The following is a 21,586-nucleotide window of genomic DNA, read 5'->3' on the forward strand; positions in this document are numbered from 1 at the left end:
TGCTGACTGCTGCAGCTGTGGTTGGGCAGCATCAGTCTCTCCAGCAGCTTGTCGCAGCTTTGCTGGGGGAGTGGCAGTGGCGGCTGCAGCAATGGGGGCAAGCTGGCTGATGCCAGGCGCTCGCTGGTCGCCAGAGACACTGGCACTCGGCCGGGCTGGCACTGCAGCAAGCGCAGCAATCTGGTGAAGGCCAGACCGTTGTGCTGCAGCAGCGCGGCGGGTGCCCTGGCGATGCGTCCGTGACACAGCGAGTGTGGCAGAAGTGAGTGCCCGTACTGCCCTGGTCTGTGCCCGCATCAGACCAGCCAGTGTCTGCACGGCACCACTCATGAACTCTCGACTCGCGTCCTGTGCTGCCGCGAGTTGTTCGACACCCCTGGCCTGTGAGTCCCCGAAATCGGCCACACTATGAGCCAGGGACTCAATGGCTTGAGGCAACTGTCCCACAACCCCCATGAACTCGGTGTGGCGCCGCTCCGAATCCGCGGACATTTGATCAAGGAGGCGCACCTCCTGGGCGAGGACCGTCTCCGGACTGGAGGCCTGACTCTCCCTCTGGGGAGAAGGCCACCGAGCTGGCCGACCCTTCCCGCGTGGCTGGACGCCACTGGGCCCAGCAACTGCCCTCCCCTGCAACACTTCCCCCCTCTGGGGAGAAGGCAGCCGTGCTGCCCGACCCTTCCCGCGTGGCTGGACGCCACTGGGCCCAGCAACTGCCCTCCCCTGCAACACTTCCCCCCTCTGGGGAGAAGGCAGCCGTGCTGCCCGACCCTTCCCGCGTGGCTGGACGCCACTGGGCACAGGAGCTACACCCCCCTGCAACACTTCCCCCTGGCTCTCCTCCAGGCAAGACGTTTCCCCTCCATTGCCATCCCCTGGCGCGGATGAGGGTTCCCCCGATGTGCCGCCTTCCTCTTGGTCCTCATCGTCCTCCTCTTCCGAGGGACTGACACTCGCAGCTTCAGGGACCTCCTCCTCACCAGCTGAAAGCAGGAAGGCGCAAGAGTAGCTTTAGAGTGAGGACAGGGCGTCAGCGAGGGAGGCATGAGTGGTGGCATTATGCGCATTGGTGGGACAGTGGCAATGGATGTAGATCTGAAGCGCAAGGGGAACGAGAGAGGTCCAAACGGTCATGTCCTTACCATTGGGGCCCAGCACAGGGTCGGCATCTCCAATAGCAACGGGGCCAATCACCCGGGCACGCATGAATCGAGCCACGCGCTCTTCCAGGTCACTGAGCTCCTGGAACTGGACACGGCCTCCCCCGGTGACAGTCCGGCTCTTCAGATTCTGCGCCAGCTTGGCCTGCAAGAGAAAGGACGGCCTCTAAGTACAGTGTGGTGCCCTGTTGTTGTGTGCACTGCCTCCCATGGTCGAATAGCTTGGCCAGTGTGTGAAGTGCAGAAAGTGCTACTGATGATCATGCCAGTGCCATAGCTGCTGGAGGAGGGCTGGCCATTAGGCCTTTGAGGTCCCTTTGTCCATAATGTGAGGCGCACATGCAAGGATGAGGAGGACACTGGAAAGGGTACTCACCCTGACCAACCGAGTGAGGTCGTTGAACTTCTTGCGGCATTGGTCACCAGTCCTGGGGACATCGTTGTTGGCTGTGACCCTCTGGGCGATTTCCCTCCAGGCTCTCCTGTACAGCCTCTTGGGAGCCTTCTTGCCACTGTCCGGGCACAAGATATCTCTTTTCTTCTCCAAACCCCTAAGCAGCACCCTCAAAGCATGCTCTGAGAAGCGCTGCGCTCGTTCACGGGCCTTCTGCATGGCTTCAGGCGCTATTTGGGTCCAGCAGCAGTGTTCAGGCCTAGCTGGAGGGCTCCACTATCCAGGGCGTGGCAGCAGACCAAGTCGACCCTTCCCCCTTTAAGAGCTGGCCGGCGTCAGGGTGTCTGCTGTCAATCAAAACATGACCGCACCTGCGCTGCGCCCGGCCTCGGCGTTATCAGTCCGCACCGCCGGCTTAGCGCCTAAAGATAGGGGTGCAACGCCAGTTTCAGCGCTCGCCCAAACTCCTTGGCCAAAGCTACTGAATATCGGCGAAGTGGCCTCCACTTTCCGGCGGGCGCTAACTTTAGCGCCCGCCTGACTTTACCGTCCCAAAAGTGGCTATACTGAATTTCTAGGCCTCTGTGTTTTAATTTGGACCCTAGCTCCTCAAACTCTCTCATCAGAACTTCATTCCTAGTTCTACCTATGTCGTTGATTCCTATGCGGACCATGACAATTGGATCCAATCCCTCCCACTCCAAGTGCTTCTCCAGCCATGAGGAGATATCCTTAACCCTGGCACTGGGCAGGCAACACAACCTTCGGAACTCCCGGTCCCAGCTGCAGAGAACAGCGTCTATCCTCCTGACTATATTGACCTCTACCACTACAACATTCCTTTTCACTCCCCGCCCCCCCCCCCCCGCCACTTGAATGGCCTCCTGTACCACGGTGCCGTGGTCAGTTTGCTCATCCACCTGCAGATCCTACCCTCATCCAAGCGTACGGCAAGAACCTCGTACCTGTTGGATAAGGGCAAAGGCAGAGACTCCTCCAGCACTGCACCTGGAGTCCTCTTACCTGAGTCACAGCCTCCTTTCCTTGACCACTAACCAGACCTGTACCACTACCTAACCTAAGGGGTGTGACTGCCTCCTGGATCAAAGTGTCCAGGTAACTCTTCCCCTCCCTGATGCCCTGCAACGTCTGCACCTCTGAGCTGAAGTTCCTCGAGATGCAGACATGGTCGTCCGGGATTGCAATGCTCTCCACAAACTCCCACATGCTGCAGTTGCGGCACGCCACCTGAATAATTCTTTCCGGGCTTGGTGAAGCCATTTTTTCGGATTTGATTGAAGAACCATAGTCTAAAATTTTCTTCCCTACTACAGAACACAATATTACATAAACTATGCCAGCAATTACAGATAAATATCCCACCTTGGTTTCTGAGATTAGGATGTAATTTTTTTCTATTATGGCTAGCAAATTCCAATTGTACATTGGATCGGACAAAGTAGGACAAAATGCTCATGTAGCAGTAGGTGGAAAACTCTGAGTATGAAACAAAAGGTGCAACGAAGGTTCACTAGATTGATTCCTGGGACGAGAGGGCTGTCCTATGATGAGAGATTGTGTAGAATGGGCCTATACTCTCTGGAGTTTAGAAGAATGAGAGGTGATCTCCTTGAAACATACAAGATTCTGAAGGGGATTGACAGGGTAGATGCTGAGAGGTTGTTTCCCCTGGCTGGAGTGTCTAGAACTAGGGGGCATAGTCTCAGGATAAGGGGTAGGCCATTTAAGACTGAAATGATGAGAAATTTCTTCACTCAGAGGGTTGTGAATCTTTGGAATTCTCTGCCCCAGAGGGCTGTGAATGCTGAGTCTTTGAGTATATTCAAGGCTGAGATAGATAGATTTTTAGGGCTGGATTTTGTCAATGGGTACATGATGGAGGCGGGACTCCCACTTTTTGGGTTGTAGTCCCGCCTCCATCGACTTGTGGCCAACCCACGCTATTTTCCCTTGATTGACCTTGTTAAGCCCGCCCAGTGGGCTCAGCAGGCCCATTAAGGGACACCTGGTTACTGGTGACATCAGCGATTGACATTTCATCTGTCAAGAGCTTTTGACAGATGAAAAATCAGCAATTGACAGCTCTGTGAAGCTGTCAAACACTGACAATCTGTCTTCTAACTTGAGTCCTTCTACTCAGACTCAGTTAGATAGCTCTCCAGACCAGAAAGCAGAGGCTGCAGCTTTTGACAGTTCAGCGGCCATTCTGCTTTCTGTGCCAGTGAACTGAGGGACTCCCGAGAACTAAAGGAAGGAAGCCTGCAGGAGAAAGTAAAGGTAAGTAAAACTTATTAAAACACTTTACACTTACCTCACACACTTACCTCTGCACACATGCACCCATCACTCACCTGCACGATGGACATCTCAACCCCTCCAACCCCTTCAGACCGACGGTCCGCCTCGCTAACTTGGCGTGGTTCGGAGCCGTCGGGAAGCCCACACTTCAGGGCTAAAAATAGCGATTAGGCAAAAAACTGCCTGTTAACTACCTGTTAACAGGCAGTTAATTGGCACTAATCCCCTTCCTGCCTCGGGGAGGTGGCTCCCAGCACAGGTCGGAATACCCGCCTCCTGGGACATTGGCACAGAGGCGGGTTGGGAGCGGGATGGGTTCCTGCCCCCCGGTTCTGCAAATTTCCCACCACTCCCGCCTCCAAACACGTCTCCATGGGGCTTGGAAATTCGAGCCCTTGGACTCTAGGGGAATCGAGGGATACGGGGATCGGGCGGGAAAATGGAGTTGAGGTCGATGATCAGCCATGACCTTATTGAATGGCGGAGCAGGCTCAAGTGGCCGCATGGCCTACTCCTGCTCTTGTTTCTTATGCTCTTATATGTTCTTAAAAGAGATTGGTAATTTGAAAGCCAAGAATAAATTTCAGTTCTCATGGGTTAATTCATATTTGACCAGCAAAATGTTACGAGATTTTCAGGTTTGCTCATTGTACTTGTAGTCCCTAAAATTAATGCCACTCTAGAATACTAACAACATTTGACCAACAGTGTCAATGAAACGGAGTGCTGAAAAACAGTGCTGATTATAACCAAGTAGTTACGTTGAAAGGGCAGGGGAATTGAGATTGTCATAACATAAGCAGTAGGTATAGACAATCTGTTGTCACTTGTATCGCGGAGAAAAAAGCACAGCTTGCAGCAGTGAAGGTTTACGAAGTGCTGAAGAGGGATGCAAGCACTGAAGGCACAAACTTTACTTTCCATAGGAATCAATTTCTCTTCCCCGCACCCCACCCCCCACACCTCGCTGACTCCCAGCCACAGAATGTTTTGATTTTTGATACTTTGTTGCATTTTCCAGAATTTTGGAATTTACTTTATTTCTGTCTCCCAAGCCAAAATATTTATCCCAGAAGGATAACAGATATTTTAAATGTGAAAATCTAGTTATGCAAATTTAAGGGTTCATTTTCTTCCATCGGGAACTTAAACACTGATACACAGCATTGATTTAGAAATTCACACCTTTTACAACCCATGCCGACAATTAACCCAACTGCCTTAAGATGCCCGATGTATTGTACTGTGACCAGTGTGTAGATCAGGTCACCTTGTGCCCATTGACACTAATAAACTGTGTGAAAATGGTAGTACAAAGAGAAAGAGAGAGGAGAAAATATATTACAAAGCTGAGAGTTCTGTTTCCATATTGATAAATACAGCACCTGCAGTTTCCACATTTTGACTTCCAGGTCTGAGCTTGGTCACTGGGGACTGGTTAAAGGTTCTTGCTCATAGGAAGCGGGGGAGGGGAGAAGGGAAATAGCCAAATGGCTACTGTAAAACGTCCAACAGCTGGATCTAGTAACAGCAAGCCAGCTGCCTACCATCCTAGTCTAGGAATGGTGTACAGGAAGGATGATCTAAAGTGGGGATAATTAAATCATTAAAGAAAGTGACCAAAAAATTAAACTATAAATTGTATAATAAAAGTATGTTCAGTGCCTCTTTAAATGGATAGAAACACAACTGATTCAGTTTGAATTAATATATTGGCATCATGGCACCAATATATTAATGCAAACTGAATCAAAGATCAGTGTCTATCTTTAATTACCCAAACATTTAGTAGTCCTGTGGATTTTTTTTTTGGTAATCTGTTTTTAGTCCAATAGTACTCGGGTAGGTGCAGTGTCCATGGAAATGAAAGTATATGCTTAGAGTCAACTTTTTTTTTGTAGATTCACAGAGCAAACAGTTCAGCCCATGGGCAAAATGGTTTGAGCTAGCATCAAAGCTAAAGGTCACTAAGCAGAGTGCAATATTGGTTTCTAAAGATTTAATTCTCTCGTGCTCTCTCTCATTCAGTCTTTCTCTTCCCCCTCCCCCCCAGCTCCAGTCTTGTCCCACGAAACATGGGAACTATTTGATACAGCAGCAAATGCAGATTAATGTTGAGCTGCAGTGACTGATGAGGCAGCTCTCTGAAGTTTGGGAAGCTTGAATGAGGATTTGTGGGGGGGGCGGGGGGGGGGGGGAGTTGCTGATTTTTCAAATGCAGACTGACGCTGCATTATGCTGATTGTGCACATACAATATGGATAGTTGGTATGCATTATTTTACTTAGCAAGGTTTAAAACTAGCATTCAAATAGTTAAGCTTCATTTCACCTTTCTGATGTTGGCCTGGATAGAAAAATCCATTAGCGCAGTTACCCAGTGGGAAAAAATTAATGTATACGGGAGGGAAAAAATCCTGGTTTGTCAACAAATAGTAGACTGCCTTTCAGAGTAAGGAATGGCTCATAACCATCGACTAGTACAGCACAGAAGGAGGCCCATCGAGTTTACTTAACTAGGCATAAAGTTTGACAGTATTAAATATTTGCTTAGTTCCAGTAGCAAATGAAGTTCATGCTCATAAATGACCAGGAATAATATTTACAGTGCTTTGCCTTTTCCTGTATTTTTAAAATCATTTTCCAGGTCATTTGGTATCTTAATGTGGGAAGTAATGACATTGGGCCAGCAACCTTACCCAGCTCGTACCAACCTTGAAGTATTGCACTTCGTTAGAACAGGAGGGAGGCTGGAGAAACCAAACCGTTGTCCAGATAATGTGTAAGTATCACTAAGTTTAAAACACGTTTATAAAAAAAAAAAAATCAGAATCACATACTGGTTCCTGAACCATATTCAGAAAGTAAAAGTAACGGCAATAAATATTTGGTGAATTCTGAGTATGGAGTTTTTTCCACAACTCTCAAAGTGTGTGCTTGTCAGAAGCTGTGTTAATAATTATCAAAAGAGCCATCTTCTAATTCTCTTGATGCTTTAAGGTAACTGGGGTAGTCTGAATTACAAAGATAAAAGCGATGTATAGATATAGCAGAGACTTGGAAGTGAGTGTCTTGCTGTTTTATAACCAAAGTTACAATGTACGAGAAAGCCAAAAACGAGCTGACTGGGGTTTCAAATCTCTTGGGGACAATAACAGTTGTAATGCCCTCTTTCCTAGTGTGCTCCAGTCCAATGCCCATCTCTTTCACTTTTGAAATGCAGTGAAACCCATTGCGATGATTTTTTGAGACTGGCAGTGGTGGTATTCATATTCAGGTGCCCTCTTGATGGTTTCCATATTTGTTAAGTGAGTTTAGATTGGCACTGTCTTTGCAGGTCCTCCTTGGCATAGATTACAGTGTATATCATTAACTTTTAAAGAAGTAGCATTCATACCATTTGTAGTAAGTAACTTTGATGAGATAAATATAATGACAAAATAACAATATCCAAGTCAAATCTTGGGACCATCATCTTTAAGCTCCCATACAGTTGGCCTAGAGTATCCCACAGCCTTGAAATTTTGGGGACGAGAGAGGACCCACAGCCCCCTCCCTGCCCCCCCTCACAGACTTGCACACGTCAATGGGGCATGTATGGGGACGTTCCCAGGCTACCCCAGGAAATTCTGCTAAGAGCAGGTGTCGGCTCTGTTATGATCCCGGAGGCGATTGCTTATTTCATTTCAAAGGCACACAGGCTCCACTCGGAGCAAAAACTTCTTCCGAGTTATTTTCTTCAGCCTGGGAGGTCCCCGGGACATTGCAGACAGAGCAGCTGTTGGGCTGCTCCACCTTCTGGCAGGCATATGGTGGAGGGGGTGGTGGGGTGGGGGTCAGGCGCAGCTGAAGCAGCCTTGCAGGCACAATGTGCCCCAGTTACGCAACTGATCTTGCCCCTGGGATTTGGGGCAGGGTCTCTGACTTTGGGCTAGGGCTGAGGAGGCTTGTGCTCCACCACACTGGACCCCGATGATTTCAGGGTCGGGATACATGCCGATAGAATTGTGTATGCTTTGCACGTTGCCCAGCAGAGGGCAATCAAACTGTTTGACTGAAAGGGGGGGCCTTAAAAACAATTCTGTTAGATTTCCACCGAAGCCACCTTCTAGCTTTCCCAACAAATTCAGTAGTTTGTGCGCTTCTCAATTTAAAACGGCACAACTTCAAACAGCACCTCTCATTTTTGCTAACTGTGACTACGACAGAGGCTGTAAAATGCACAATACGCTCAGAAAAAAATGGGCAGCTGGAGTATTAATGTCTCTGCTTTAAACCTCACCATTACTAGAATTTCTAGAACCGGCAGCTGCTGTAATCTTGATGGGAGGATTGTATTCATTTCTAGGTTTACGCTTGCAATACTGCAGAGAGCTGTTTTACGGTAAGCAACTAAGGAAAACCAATCACTCTGGTCCCACTAATACATCATTGTCTGTCAACATACGAGAGGATCATTGGTCTGCAGTTACCAATCATGAGCCGTGTGCCTTTCTATCTGGAAGAAAGTGCCATGTGACAATAAATTAGGGAAAGCTGTGCAAGGGTGCTAGAATTCAGAGATATTAATTATAGAGGAAGTTGGGCAGTGTTTATTTTGTCTGTGTTGTTTTGACTTCCAGCAGCCATCCTATTGAGATTAATTGTACCCGAAGGTACTCATTCTTTTTGCTGATTTGTGATCACAACATAGTCCATAAATTACAGCACAAAACACATGGAAATCAACTTTAGAGTCTGTGACATTATCAGGGAAGTGGATGAAATACTGCAGAGAGTGACAGGTCTGGACTGAATGCCTCAGAAGTGGCTGTGACTGGAAAGTTTTGCAAGTATTTGTAATTCTGCAATAAATAGGTTCTCTGGCATCATTTCTAAAGTCATCATGTATCTCTGAATGATAAAATAAGGCTATGGCTAAACTTTAGTGCATGGAGAAGTGAAGATAAACTACACTCTGTCTACAGTCTTCTTTTCCCCGGCTCCCTTTGCTGCAGTATGAATGGGAAGAAGTTATACAGTTACATGTGCATTTTTGAGAAGCTCATACAATCGTAGTGCATGCTGCTATTATTCATTCTTTAGTAATTCCATTGCAGTTAAGTCATTACAAGCAATCAGAGTAAGCCCAGAGTGTAATTCCATATTTGGAAATGTCATGTGAGATGTCTAGTGCCACATTAAAATAAAATAAAGACCAAATTGTCTGGCTGTAGCTGGATTTAATAACTGGCGCAGTGCCAGAGCTTTGTTGGGAACATGGGAAGGTCCTGCTTCTTATAGCTTCCAACGATGACAGTCAGCAGGTGCTTGCTTCCCTTTTCCTTGAACACAGTTCCCCCAAAAATCGAGTTCTGGTGAGATTTTACTTTTGACAGTTTACACAGAGAAGTTGCATTGGCTTGTTAAATAACTGGTGACTTAATGTAAGAACTATGAGAGTGATTTTAAAACTACATAACAGCCACTATATAATCACATCAAAGTCATTTTGATCGGTTTATGCGTCACCAGTTATTTACTGTGGGTGTGTGTATTTTCAACTTAAGGTGTTGGGAATGGAACTTTTCCCATTTTAGGCACCCACTGCCAGTATCGAGCACTCCCAGGTTAGATATAGCCAAGCCAGATGTAAAGTAAAGCTCTTTCTACTCTGTGCTTTAGCTCCAACCTCGGAAGAGCACCCCCTACTGCAATAGTGTGGTATTTTTTCCGTTTCTCATGCCAGCCATCCTGTAGCCGCTCCAAGTGAGATTACCAGTTAGTGTCCAATTAGTTTTGTGCCACAGGCTCATGCCCACTATAAACTGGATGGAAACTGCCCAAACTCCGCCCACATAGGATCCTTGCAGCAGAAGGAGACTTTTTCTTTTTTTACACTCTTCCCTTGGAGAATAGTGCAAAGTAGTGAAAAAGAAAGGCTTGCATCTACATAGCGCCTTTCACAACATCCCAAAGTGCTTTACAGCCAATGAAGTGACCTTTGAAGTGTAGTCACTGTTATAATGTAGGAAATGCTGCAGCCAATTTGCTCACAGCAAACTTCCATAAGCAGCAATGTGATAATGACCAGATAATCTGTCTTCAGTGACGTTGATTGAGGGATAAATATTGGTCAGGACACCAGGGATAAGTCCCCTGCTTTTGTTCAAAATAGTGCCATTTCTTTTACATCCACCTGAGAGAGCAGACAGGGTGTCGGTTTAACATTCCATTGTTAAAGACAGCAGCTCTGACAGTGCAGCACTCCCTCAGTACTGTTCTGGAGTGTCAGCCGAGGTTTCTTGCTCAAATCTCTGGAGTGGGACTTCGAACCCACAATCTTCTGACTCTGAGGTGAGAGTGCTACCAACTGAGCCACAGCTGACACTATGGGGGCGATTTTGTGACTTGGGGGCGTGTTGGAGGCGGGACTGCTGTTTGTCAGGTCGATTTGACGCCTCCATCGATTGGTGGCCAACCCACGCTATTTTCCCTTGATTGACCTTGTTAAGCCTGCCCAGCGGGTGTAGCAGGCCAATCAAGGGAAAGTCGGTTGCAGAGCATGTCAAAAATTTTTGACAGATGAATTGTCATCGTTTGACAGCTCTGTGAAGCTGTCAAACAATGGTTTGATGAGGTCTTGCATACAAGACCTCATCAACCTTCTTTCTTTTACAGAATTGAGATGGTTGTTGCATCTGAGAATGCAACGGCCATCGCTCATCTGCAACACGGAGGTGCGAGAGTCTCCGCATACAAACTGACTGAAGCCTGCAGGAAGAAACAAAGGTAAGTACACTTTTAAAAACACTTTGCACTTACCTCAGATACTCACTTCTCCACTCTTGCACCCATCACTCACCTTCACACCACACTTTTGCACCCCCCCCCCCCCCGACCCCCGCAGACCCAATAGTTGCCTCGCTGACCTGGCGGGTTTTGGAGCCTTCGGGAAGCCCGCACTTGTGAGGTCAAAAAGGGATAATCCTATTTTCTAAGAACATAAGAAAATAAGAAATAGGAGCAGGAGTAGCCAATTCAGCCCTTCAAGCCTGCTCCACCATTCAATGAGATCATGGCTGATCTGTTAACAGGCAGTTAATAAGCTTTAATCCCTTCCCGCCTCCAAGGAGATGGGACCCAGCGCGGGTCGACTACCCGCCTCCTGGGAAGATGGCACGGAGGTGGGTTGGCCCACCCCCAAAATCTGCCATTTTCCCAGAAGTCCCGCCTCCATACCTGCCTCCCCAGGGCTGGCAAAATCACCACCAAGGTGGAAAGATTTGTAGGCTGATTAACAGTCTGATGGGCCGCGACGTGGAATGCTCCTTTTTCCTGGCCATAACCATCTTTAGACCAGCTGATAGGGTGGTTAATCCCATATAGTGCGAGGGTTTTAGGAGCTCCCACGATACCAATGTTGCCCAAGGTTTGAATGCAAAACCACTTTTCATAAACATGCAGGTTTTCTGAAATGTTGTCATGGCTCTTAGCCATGTGGCAAACTGATTTGATTTAGTAAAACTGTTATTGACATCGTGGGGGTGATTTTGTCAGTGGGGGCGCGTTGAAGGCGGGACTGCTGCTTGTTGGGTTTTAGTCCCGCCTCCATCGACCTCTGGCCAACCCATGCTATTTTCCCTTGATTGACCTTGTTAAGCCCGCCCAGTGGGCTTAGCAGGCCAATTAAGGGGAAGCCGGTTACAGAGAACGTCAGCGTATGACATTTCATCTGTCAAAAATTTTTGACAGATGAATTGTCATCGTTTGACAGCTCTGTGAAGCTGTCAAACACTGACATGCTCTGTTGTTTGCTGAGTTCTTGTATTCAAGACTCATCAAACCTCTTTCTTTAGCAGAAATTAGATGGTTGTTGCATCAGAGAATGCAGCAGCCATCTGTCATCTCTGCTGGTGAGATGCGAGACTCTCCGCATCCCCAACTGTTGAATCCTGCAGGAAGAAACAAAGGTAAGTAAACATTTTCTATCACATTCCACTCACCTCACATACTTACCTCTCCACACTTTCCTCCACAGCGTACTTTTGTACCCCTCCGACCCCTGCAGACCCACTACTTGCCTTGGTGACCCTGGCGGGGTTTCCCGACGTTGGGAAGCCCACACCTCTGTTGGAAAAATGGGGATAATCCTCTTAACTGCCTGTTAACTACTTGTTAACAGGCAGTTAAGTGGCTGTAATCCCCTTCCCGCCTCCAGGAGACAGGACCCGGCGCGGGTCGGCTACCCGCCTCCTGGGAAGATATCACAGACGGGTTGGGGGCGGGATGTGTACCCGCCCCCAGATTCTGCCCTTTTCCCGGCAGTCCCGCCTCCAAACCCGCCTCCCCAGGGCTGGCAAGATCGCGCCCTGTGTGTGCAACTTTTCATACTCATTTTATCACTCTTTCTTGTCGATTAACTTTAGTTTAACCTGATGTATTTTCAAACAGCACTTGGGAACTTCTGTCCGACAAAAGCCCAAAAAACAGTGCGAGATATAAGATAATTGATCAACACAAAGCAGTTCTTTTCAATACATAAGCTGTTGCTTAGGTATCCAGTGAGCTTGGAGCTGTCAGTATTGGGCTGCGAAGAGGGAACATGAAAGAATACTATGGCTCCACAGCTATGCAGTTACATTTGTTATGGCTGGGTTATTAAAAGTTAGAAATTCAAATCTTTCCAACTGCTGGCCACTATCCTGCAGGCTGCTACAATGTGTAGTGATACCATCTCTATTGGGATTCCTGTATTACATAGAATCTGCAATACAAGATGGATATGGCAAAAAATTTCCAGGAATGCTATGGATTTCAAGTGCCCCTGTGAACTATCCAAATAGTCAAAATCCTGTGTGAAAATGCCCATAATTATACATTTTCCCATTGGATTACAGTCATTTTATTGTAGTGCACACACTGCGTATGTTGTGGTCTGGGTGGCAGTAACTTTAAAGTGAGAAAAAGGGAAAGAATGTAGGGGAGAAATGAGCAAGTGAAGCAATAAAGAGAAACAGCAGGGAGGCAAAAGAGAAATATTGAATCAAAGATTAAAAAGTCAGGAAAGAAAACTGTCAAGGAAAAGTCGCGTAAACATGAACAGGATATGGGAATAGATTTGCGAGACCCTGTTCCAATGTTCCTTCTAATTTCTTTTTCGTGCGCGGTCCCTTTAAATTGCTGTGCGGCCCATTCAAATTTTGCGCATGCGCGGTTTTTACAATGCAAAACCGGTGAGCGGCCTGCGTAGGGACCTCCCAGACACTGCCATGCAGCATCGAGGGAACACCGTCCTGCTCCTAATGTGGGAGATGGGGTTGATTCTGCACCCATGGCTCTCGCCTAGCAAGGCTCCATGCTGGGAGTCTATTACCCCTGCTAAGTATTTTAGTGAAATCTTAATTTTAAAACAAATGCCTTTGGCGATACAAGTGAGAATGCATTAAAGAAAAATATGGCCGCAGTTTCATTGCTTCTGCACCACTTCTTAGTGTGTTCGTAGTAGTGTGATATGCAGGAAAACCGGAAAGAAAGTAAAGGAAAAAGATAAATTTGGTAGAAAAATCCAATCATGTTGAGCCTAAAACTCTCTATTCATTTTTGCAAATAAATAAATGTGTCTATAAGGTGGTAATGTGGAGAAAGCATTAATGAACTATCTGACAGTGCTGCTCTGATCATTTCTATCCTTAAAAAAAGAGTAATGCATATTAGCAACATAAATATATATTTTTTTAAATGCTCTTGTGTGTTAGTTGCGGTTCAAACTATTATAGATAAAACAGTAAAGTACAAGTCAGAAGAAGTAATGCTCAAACTGTAGAGTGTACTATTCAGATCACATACTGAAAACTGTGTCCAGTCTGGTCACTGTGGCACAAAGGAGATATTTAAGCCCTAAAGACAGTTCAAAGAGCCATCAGATTGATCCTTAGTGTCAGAGAATTGAGATATGAGGAAAGACTGGAAAAAAAATTGTGCTTTTCAGCCTTAAATGGAAGTGACTGAGACATAAAAGACTGTATGTGGTACAGAAAAGATAAATCGGGAGCACTACTTCATACTAAACTGACAATGGGACATGGATTCAAACTAGCAAAAAGCAACTTTAGGACTGATGTCAGGAGGTTTTCCACACAAAGAATGCTCTATGCATGGAAAGGACTTCGGGTCGGATAGTGGAACAAACACTCTGAAATCATTTCAGAAACATTTGCATGCTGTGGGAGGAATGGCTCAGCTAAGATGGGCTGAATGGCCTTCATCATCAATATCTAACTTGTAAATAAATTGTGCATCATTAAAGTGCTGCACAGGCAAATCAAATGGTGAGCATTTTACTGACCTTAAAAGGAAGGCATAAGAGCAGCTCATTGATGTACCAGAAATAAGGCACAGCCCATCTGCTAGAGTCCACCTTTGTGGAAGTGCCCTTGTATGGTTTCATTCCTACCTGTCCCAGTACATTTTTTTCATTCATCCTTGGGATGTGGGCATCACTGGCAAGGTCAGCAATTATTGCCCATCCCCAGTTGCCCCGAGAAGGTGATGGTTGCCCACCTTCTTGAACAGTGTTGTCATTGTAGCAGTTTGATACAATCGAGTGAGTAGCTTGCTTAGGCCACTTCAGAGGGCAGTTAAGAGCCAACCACGTTGGTGTGGGGCTGCATATAGACTAATCTGGGTAAGGGTGACTGGTTTTCTTCCCTAAAAGTCATTAGAGAATCAGTTGGGTTTTTACAACAATTTGCCAGCTTCATGGTCACTTTTTTTTACTGATACCAGCCTTTTTATTTCCAGATTTGTTTTAATAATTCAAATTCTGAAACAACCATGGTGGGATTTGAGCGCTCATTCTCTGGATTGATGGTCCAGGCCTCTGGATTACTAACCCATTTCCTTCCAGCAATGATTTGTATCATATGGTCAGCTTCAGATTCCTCCAATGTTTTATCATTAACCCTTTGATTTTCTTATTTATATCTTACTCCTTTCATGACATTATCCATTGGCATGGGATCAGTTTCCATATGTGTATATATGCTGATGACACTCCGCTTTATCTCTTCATATCATCGTGGTGTTGTCAGACAGCTTGTCCAGCATCAAGACATGGATGAACCAGAACTTCTTCCAAATGAGTAGTTCCCAGCATTTTAGGAGTAGCACTTTGGAGGGTGTGGTGTGTCCAGTTTCTTGCTATGTGCCTTCTGGCTCAGCAACAATTTTGATTAATCTATACCAATATACTTAAAAAAAAAAAAAATGAAAGAGCTCACACCATTCAAATTGAGTTAATTTTCTGGACAGGTTTTTCACATAACATAAGAAGAAGGAGCAGGAGCAGACCATTCGACCCCTTGAGCCTGCTCCGCCATTTAATGAGATCATGGCTGATCTGATTTTGGCCTCAACTCCACTTTCCTGCCCGCTCCCCATAACCCTTGACTCCCCTGTTGCTCAAAAATCTGTCTATCTCAGCCTTGAATATATTCAATGACTCAGTTCTCTGGGGTAAAGAATTCCAAAGATTCACGACCCTCTGAGAGAAGAAATTCCTCCTCATCTCCATCTTAAATGGGTGACCCCTTATTCTGAGACTATGCCCCCTAGTTCTAGATTCCCCCACGAGGGGAAACATCCTCTCAGCATCTACCCAGTCCAACCCCCTCAGAATCCTATATGTTTCAATAAGATCCCCTCTCATTCTTCTAAACTCCAATGAGTATAGGCCCAACCTGCTCAACCTTTCCTCATAAGACAACCCTTCCATCCCAGGAATCAACCTAGTGAACCTTCTGTGAACTGCCTCCGATACAAGTATATCCCTCCTTAAATAAGGGGACCAAAACTGTACGCAGTACTCTAGGCGTGGTCTCACCAGCGCCCTGTACAGTTGTAGCAAGACTTCCCTACTTTTATAATCCATCCCCCTTGAAATAAAGGCCAACATTCCATTTGCCTTCCTAATTACTTGCTATACCTGCATGTTAACTTTTTGTGTTTCATGTACGAGGACACCCAAATCCCTCTGTACTGCCGCATTCTGTCTTTCTCCATTTAAACAATATTTTTCTTTTCTATTTTTCCGACCAAAGTGGATAACTTCACATTTTCCCTCTTTATACTCCATCTGCCAAATTATTGCCCACTCACCTAGCAGACTCTTTGGGCTGGATTTTGCCAATTTTGGAGGCGGGACTCCCACTTGTCGGGTTTCAGTCCTGCCTCCATCAACTTCTGGCCAACTCATACTATTTTCCCTTGATTGACCTTGTTAAGCCTGCCCAGTGGGCTTAGCAGGCCAATTAAGGGAAAGCCGGTTGCAGAGAATGTCATTGACGTTTCATCTGTCCAAAATTTTTGACAGCTGAATTGTCATCGTTTGACAGCTCTGTGAAGCTGTCAAACAGTGACATTTTCTGTAGTTTGATGAGTTCTTGAATTCAAGACCTCATCAAACCTCTTTCTGTTGCAGAAATTAGATCAAATCAAATCAAATCAACTTTTATTGTCATTGTTAGTGCACAAGTGCAGTACAACGAAATGTAGGCTTGCGGCTCCCGAGAGTGTACAATTTGGATTAGGACACTTAAACATTTCAACATACATTTGTACATATATATTAGCATAAATATGACCATAATAAAGTGCATCGGCAGATGTGCAGGCTTTAGTGTTTATTTGTGGAGTTCAGTAGGATGACAGCCCTGGGAAAGAAGCTGTTCCTAAATCTGGTCATATGGGTGCGAATGCATCTGTAGCGTCTTCCAGATGGTAGGAGGGCGAACAGACTGTGGCTGGGGTGGGTAGGGTCTTTGATGATGGACCGTGCCCTCCGTAGGCAGCGTTTCTGATATATATGTTCTATGGTCGGTAGCCGGGTGCCGGTAATGCGTTGGGCAGTTTTGACTACCCGCTGCAGGGCTTTCCGGTCATGGGAGCTACAGCTGCCGTACCATACCGTGATACAGTTTGTCAGGATGCTCTCTATAGTGCAGCGGTAGAAGTTAGAGAGGATCGGGGGTGACAGATTACATCCCTTCAGCCTCCTCAAGAAATATAGGCGCTGCTGGGCCTTCTTCACCAGAGAGGAGGTGTTGAGGGACCAGGAGAGGTCTTCCGTGATGTGGACTCCGAGGAACTTAAAGCTGGCCACCCTTTCCACCTCCGCCCCATTGATGTGGATGGGGGTGTGACTTCCGCCTTTGGACTTCCTGAATGCAACGGCCATCTGTCATCTCTGCCGGTGAGATGCGAGACTCTCTGCTTACCCAACTCTTGAAGCCTGCAGGAAGAAACAAAGGTAAGTAAACTTTTTCTAACACTTTCCACTCACCTCACACACTCACCTCTCCACATTTGCGCCCATCACTTATCTTCACAGCGCACTTTTGCACCCCTCCAACCCCCGCAGACCCACTACTCACCTCGGTGACCCTGGCAGGGTTCGGAGCCTTCGGGAAGCCCACACTTTTGTGGGCAAAATGGGGATAATCCTCTTATCTGCCTGTTAACTACTGGTTAACAGGCAGTTAAGTGGCTGCAATCCCCTTCCCGCCTCCAAGGAGATGGGACCCGGCGCGGGTTGGCTACCCGCCTCGTGGCAAGATGGCACGGAGGCGGGTTGGGCACCCGCCCCCAGATTCTGCCATTTTCCCGGCAGTCCCACCTCCATATCCGCCTCCCCAGGGCTGGCAAGATCGCGTCCTTTGCATCCTTCACACAATTTGCTTTCCCACCTATCTTTGTATCATTTGCAAATTTGGCTACAATACACTCGCTTCCTTCATCCAAGTCATTAATATCGATTGAAAATAGTTGATGCACCAGCACTGATCCCTGTGGCATCCCACTAGTTACAGATTTCCATCCTGAAAATGACCCATTTATCCCGACTCTCTGTTTTCTGTTAGTTAGCCAATCCTCTGTCCAATCTAATATATTACCCCCAACGCCATGAGCTCTTATCTTATGCAGTCACTTTTTATATAGCACTTTGTCGAATGTCTTCTGGAAATAACAAAACACATTGTAATTGTCTGGCAGTGCATTAATTCAGCCCATTAGCCTTGGAACTATTTCTGCTGCATCATTCATTCTATGATTACATTTACTTTGAGGCGAGTAATATAGCCAGGTTTGAAAGTTGTAGCGTAAGACTTCAAACTCTGGTGCCTAAAACATGGATGTAATTTATTTAATTTTTAGTGTGTAACCTTATTTGCACTTCGAGTGTGGTTACTCTGACACATTTGTGCCATTGCAAAGCAGTTTCCAATTTGGAGCAATATAAGAGTGACAATAGAACTAATTTAGTACATCAAACTATTCTGCTATGTAGAAATTGCAAAAAATTTTTTTTACCTGTGCTGCACTTGCACTCATTCTTGAGGAAAGCGAGGGCTCGAGTGCATAGAATACCTTGTAAATCAGGATTTCGCTCTGCTGCCGTTCAGCCGTTTTCAACAATAATTGCACACTCAACAGCTGGATTAACGAAGTCTGGGAGATTTACGCAAGTTAAGTGACTGTTCAGCTGCCGGAGAAGTGTTAAAGGATCATTACTGCAGCTGTGTTATGATTGCCTGCTATTTGATCATTATCCCTACCTAAATCTTTATTTCAGGAACCGTACCTTTCAAAAACATGCATTTCCAGAGTTTTGTCAGTGCTTCATGAACATCAAGGAAAAAGTAGGCCTCTCCTGCTTTTTTGAGGAAAATAAAAAATTTTGAGCAATGCTGACTAAACTAACTGCAATAATAAAGTTTAATATTGCTGGGTTTGATTGCTGAGTTTTCTTATTTGGGGTTTAAAATTGTCAGTCAAATTAGATCATTCTCGTTGCTGATCAGAGTGAGCCAAGTTTTCTGCTTTGACTTCAAAATGTGACAGACTGTTAACTCATTTCTCCACCTTCCACAAATGGTACCTGGAGCAATGGGAGTAAATCTGCTAATTAACACCTTATCCATCTACCCTCTCTGCTGGACGTAAAAGATCCCATGGCACTATTTTGAAGAAGAGCAGAGGATTTCTCCTGGTGCCTGGCCAACATTTAATCCCTCAAACGCCACTGAAAACAGATGATCTGATCATTAACTCACTGCTGTTTACAGGAGCTTGCTGTGTACAAGTTGGCTGTAGCATTTTCTACACTGCAGCAGTGACTACAATTCAAAAGTAATTCACTGGATGTGCTGAAGTGCTATGGGACATCCTGAGATCACGAAAGGTGCTATATAAATGCCAGTTCATTTTTTCTTCTTAGCAAGCCAATCAGTCCAAATATGTTTACCCTTTCTAAAGAATTCTGTCTGTCCCTTTGTACTGGCCTGATCCTACAGTACTGTAATCATTACTGTTGCCTCTGTTTGCTTAATGTAACTTGTTGGTGGCTTCTCGTTTGCAACTGGGACTGGATTTTGTCAATGGGGAGCATTTGGAGGCGGGACTCCCACTTGTTGGGTTTTAGTCCCGCCTCCATTGACTTGTGGCCAACCCACGCTATTTTCCCTTGATTGACCTTGTTAATCCCACCCAGCGGGCTTAGCAGGCCAATTAAGGGAAAGCCGGTTGCAGAGCACGTCAACGTATGATGTTTCATAAGACAAAAACTTTTGACAGATGAATTGTCATCATTTGACAGCTCTGTGAAGCTGTCAAACAGTGACATTCTCTGCAGTTTGATGAGGTCTTGAATACAAGACCCCACCAAACGTCTTTCTTTAACAGAATTGAGATGGTTGTTGCATCTGTGAATGCAACGGCCACCTGTCATTCCCAATGTGGAGGTCCGAGAGTCTCCACATACAAACCGACTGAAGCCTGCAGGAAGAAACAAAGGTAAGTACACTTTAAAAAACACTTTGCACTTACCTCAGATACTCACCTCTCCACTCTTGCACCCATCACTTACCTTCACAGCGCACCTTTGGACCCCCGCAGACCCTCTACTCGCCTCGGTGACCCTGGTGGGTTTTGGAGCCTTTGGGAAGCCTAAACTTGAGGGCAAAAAGGGGAAAATAGCGTGGGTTGGCCACAAGTCGATGGAGACGGGACTAAAACCCAACAAGTGGGAGTCCCACCTCCAAATGCTCCTCATTGACAAAATCCAGCCCTAGTTGCAAACGAGAAGCCACCAACAAGTTACATTAAGCCAACAGAGACAACAGTAATGATTACAGTACTGTAGGATCAGGCCAGTACAAAGGGACAGACAGAATTCTTTAGAAAGGGTAAACATATTTGGACTGAAATAATCCTATTTTCTGCCCGTTAACTACCTGTTAATAGGCTTTAATCCCTTCCCACCTCCAAGGAGACGGGACCCGGCTCGGGACGGCTACCAGCCTCCTGGGAAGACGGCATGGAGGCGGATTGGGCACCTGCCCCCAAATTCTGCCATTTTCCCGGCAGTCCCGCCTCCATACCCGCCTCCATACCCGCCTCCCCAGGGCTGGCAAAATCGCCCCCTTAGGTAGTGATTTTCCTTGTCATTTCTGATGCACTTAACGTGCAGGAATGGCAGAGACCTGCAATTGCTTCTGACTGCTTCTCACAATGTCAGACCACCAACAGATTTTCTAAATGACTGAAGTTGTGCATTCTTCTTCTCTGGCTTGGTGCCAGGCCCGGCTGCCCTCGAGGCACAGATGGTGCTTGAATGGCCCTAATTCTGTACAAGTGAAGGTATTGGAGAGTGAAGTGAAATAGCCAAGCATTGTTGCTGCCTTACTTGTTTGTCCCCTGTCTGCTGTTGAAGAGTGCAGGCTGAACTGTCTTTTTAAAGGTTGCATGGAAGCTTCCAGGCAGCCCAGCTTCTTACACCGGTTTTAGACCAAGGACTGCACCAATGCGAATGCAAATGAGCAGACCCAGGAAACTCGTGTTAACTCCCTCGAGGCGCACCCACCAGACGCAGCACCTTTTTAAAGAGACAACAGTGGTGTAACTCATTTCAAGGAAGCTCTCGGCCTTAATTTCTTATCTAGCTCTTTAAAAGCTCTTGTGAAGAGATCTTTAGCTGGAGCCAAGCTCATTTTTACTCCTCAGAATGTAATCAGTAATTTAGACATAAAATAGAAATTCTCTGTCATTTAAATTTTAAAGTTGAACTACTAAGGGCAGGGTTACTGTAAGCAGGGAACAACCTTCCCTGTACTCACTGTATTAAAAGACCAAGATCTAAGGTGTATAACATTAGACCACCAGGGTTTGGAAGGTACACATCCATTAAATGCAGGAAGGCTCCAGTGGACAGTCCTGTTTGAAATTTGTACATACTCTCATTAAATTGATGGAGATTGTGATACATTTTTCCTTTCTACACCACCCCGCCCCCCCCCCCCCACAGCCTGTTGGTAAAATGGACTCAAAAACATGACACATGGTCATTTGCAGATGCAACACTGAATTATTGTTACAAGGACACCTGTTCCACCGCGCCCTCCCCCACCCCCACCCCTGCCCATTCCCAATCACCAAAGAGATTGACTTACCATTAATGTAATGATTCTATTGCCTGATGCCAGCTGTAATGGAGGCAATCTATTTTCCTGGACATAAAAAATGGCATTATGCCCCCCCCAGCCTGCACGGTAGATATCGCTGGTACCTGCTGTCATGCCATCTGTCCCCAACACTATTGTACTTGTCCTGACTTTTTTTTAAGTGAAAGGCACCTAGTTAAGTTCTCACGTTATCTTTGGGAATATTTAAATATGAGG

General features: G+C 46.1%; 1 protein-coding gene across 1 annotated transcript in view; it reads left to right on the top strand.

The window, feature by feature from the left end:
• Positions 1-21,586, top strand: part of LOC147107743 (proto-oncogene tyrosine-protein kinase ROS-like) — a 281,208-nt gene that overhangs the window by 155,781 nt on the left and 103,841 nt on the right. Inside the window, exon 42 of the mRNA XM_086007024.1 lies at positions 6,520-6,654. Coding sequence (XP_085863150.1) covers positions 6,520-6,654 — 135 coding nt within the window. The remainder of the gene's footprint in view (positions 1-6,519; positions 6,655-21,586) is intronic.

This window comes from Somniosus microcephalus, chromosome 14 (genome assembly GCF_052327205.1).
Source record: "Somniosus microcephalus isolate GS21.2 chromosome 14, FLI_Smic_1.0, whole genome shotgun sequence".
Taxonomy (NCBI): Eukaryota; Metazoa; Chordata; class Chondrichthyes; order Squaliformes; family Somniosidae; genus Somniosus; species Somniosus microcephalus.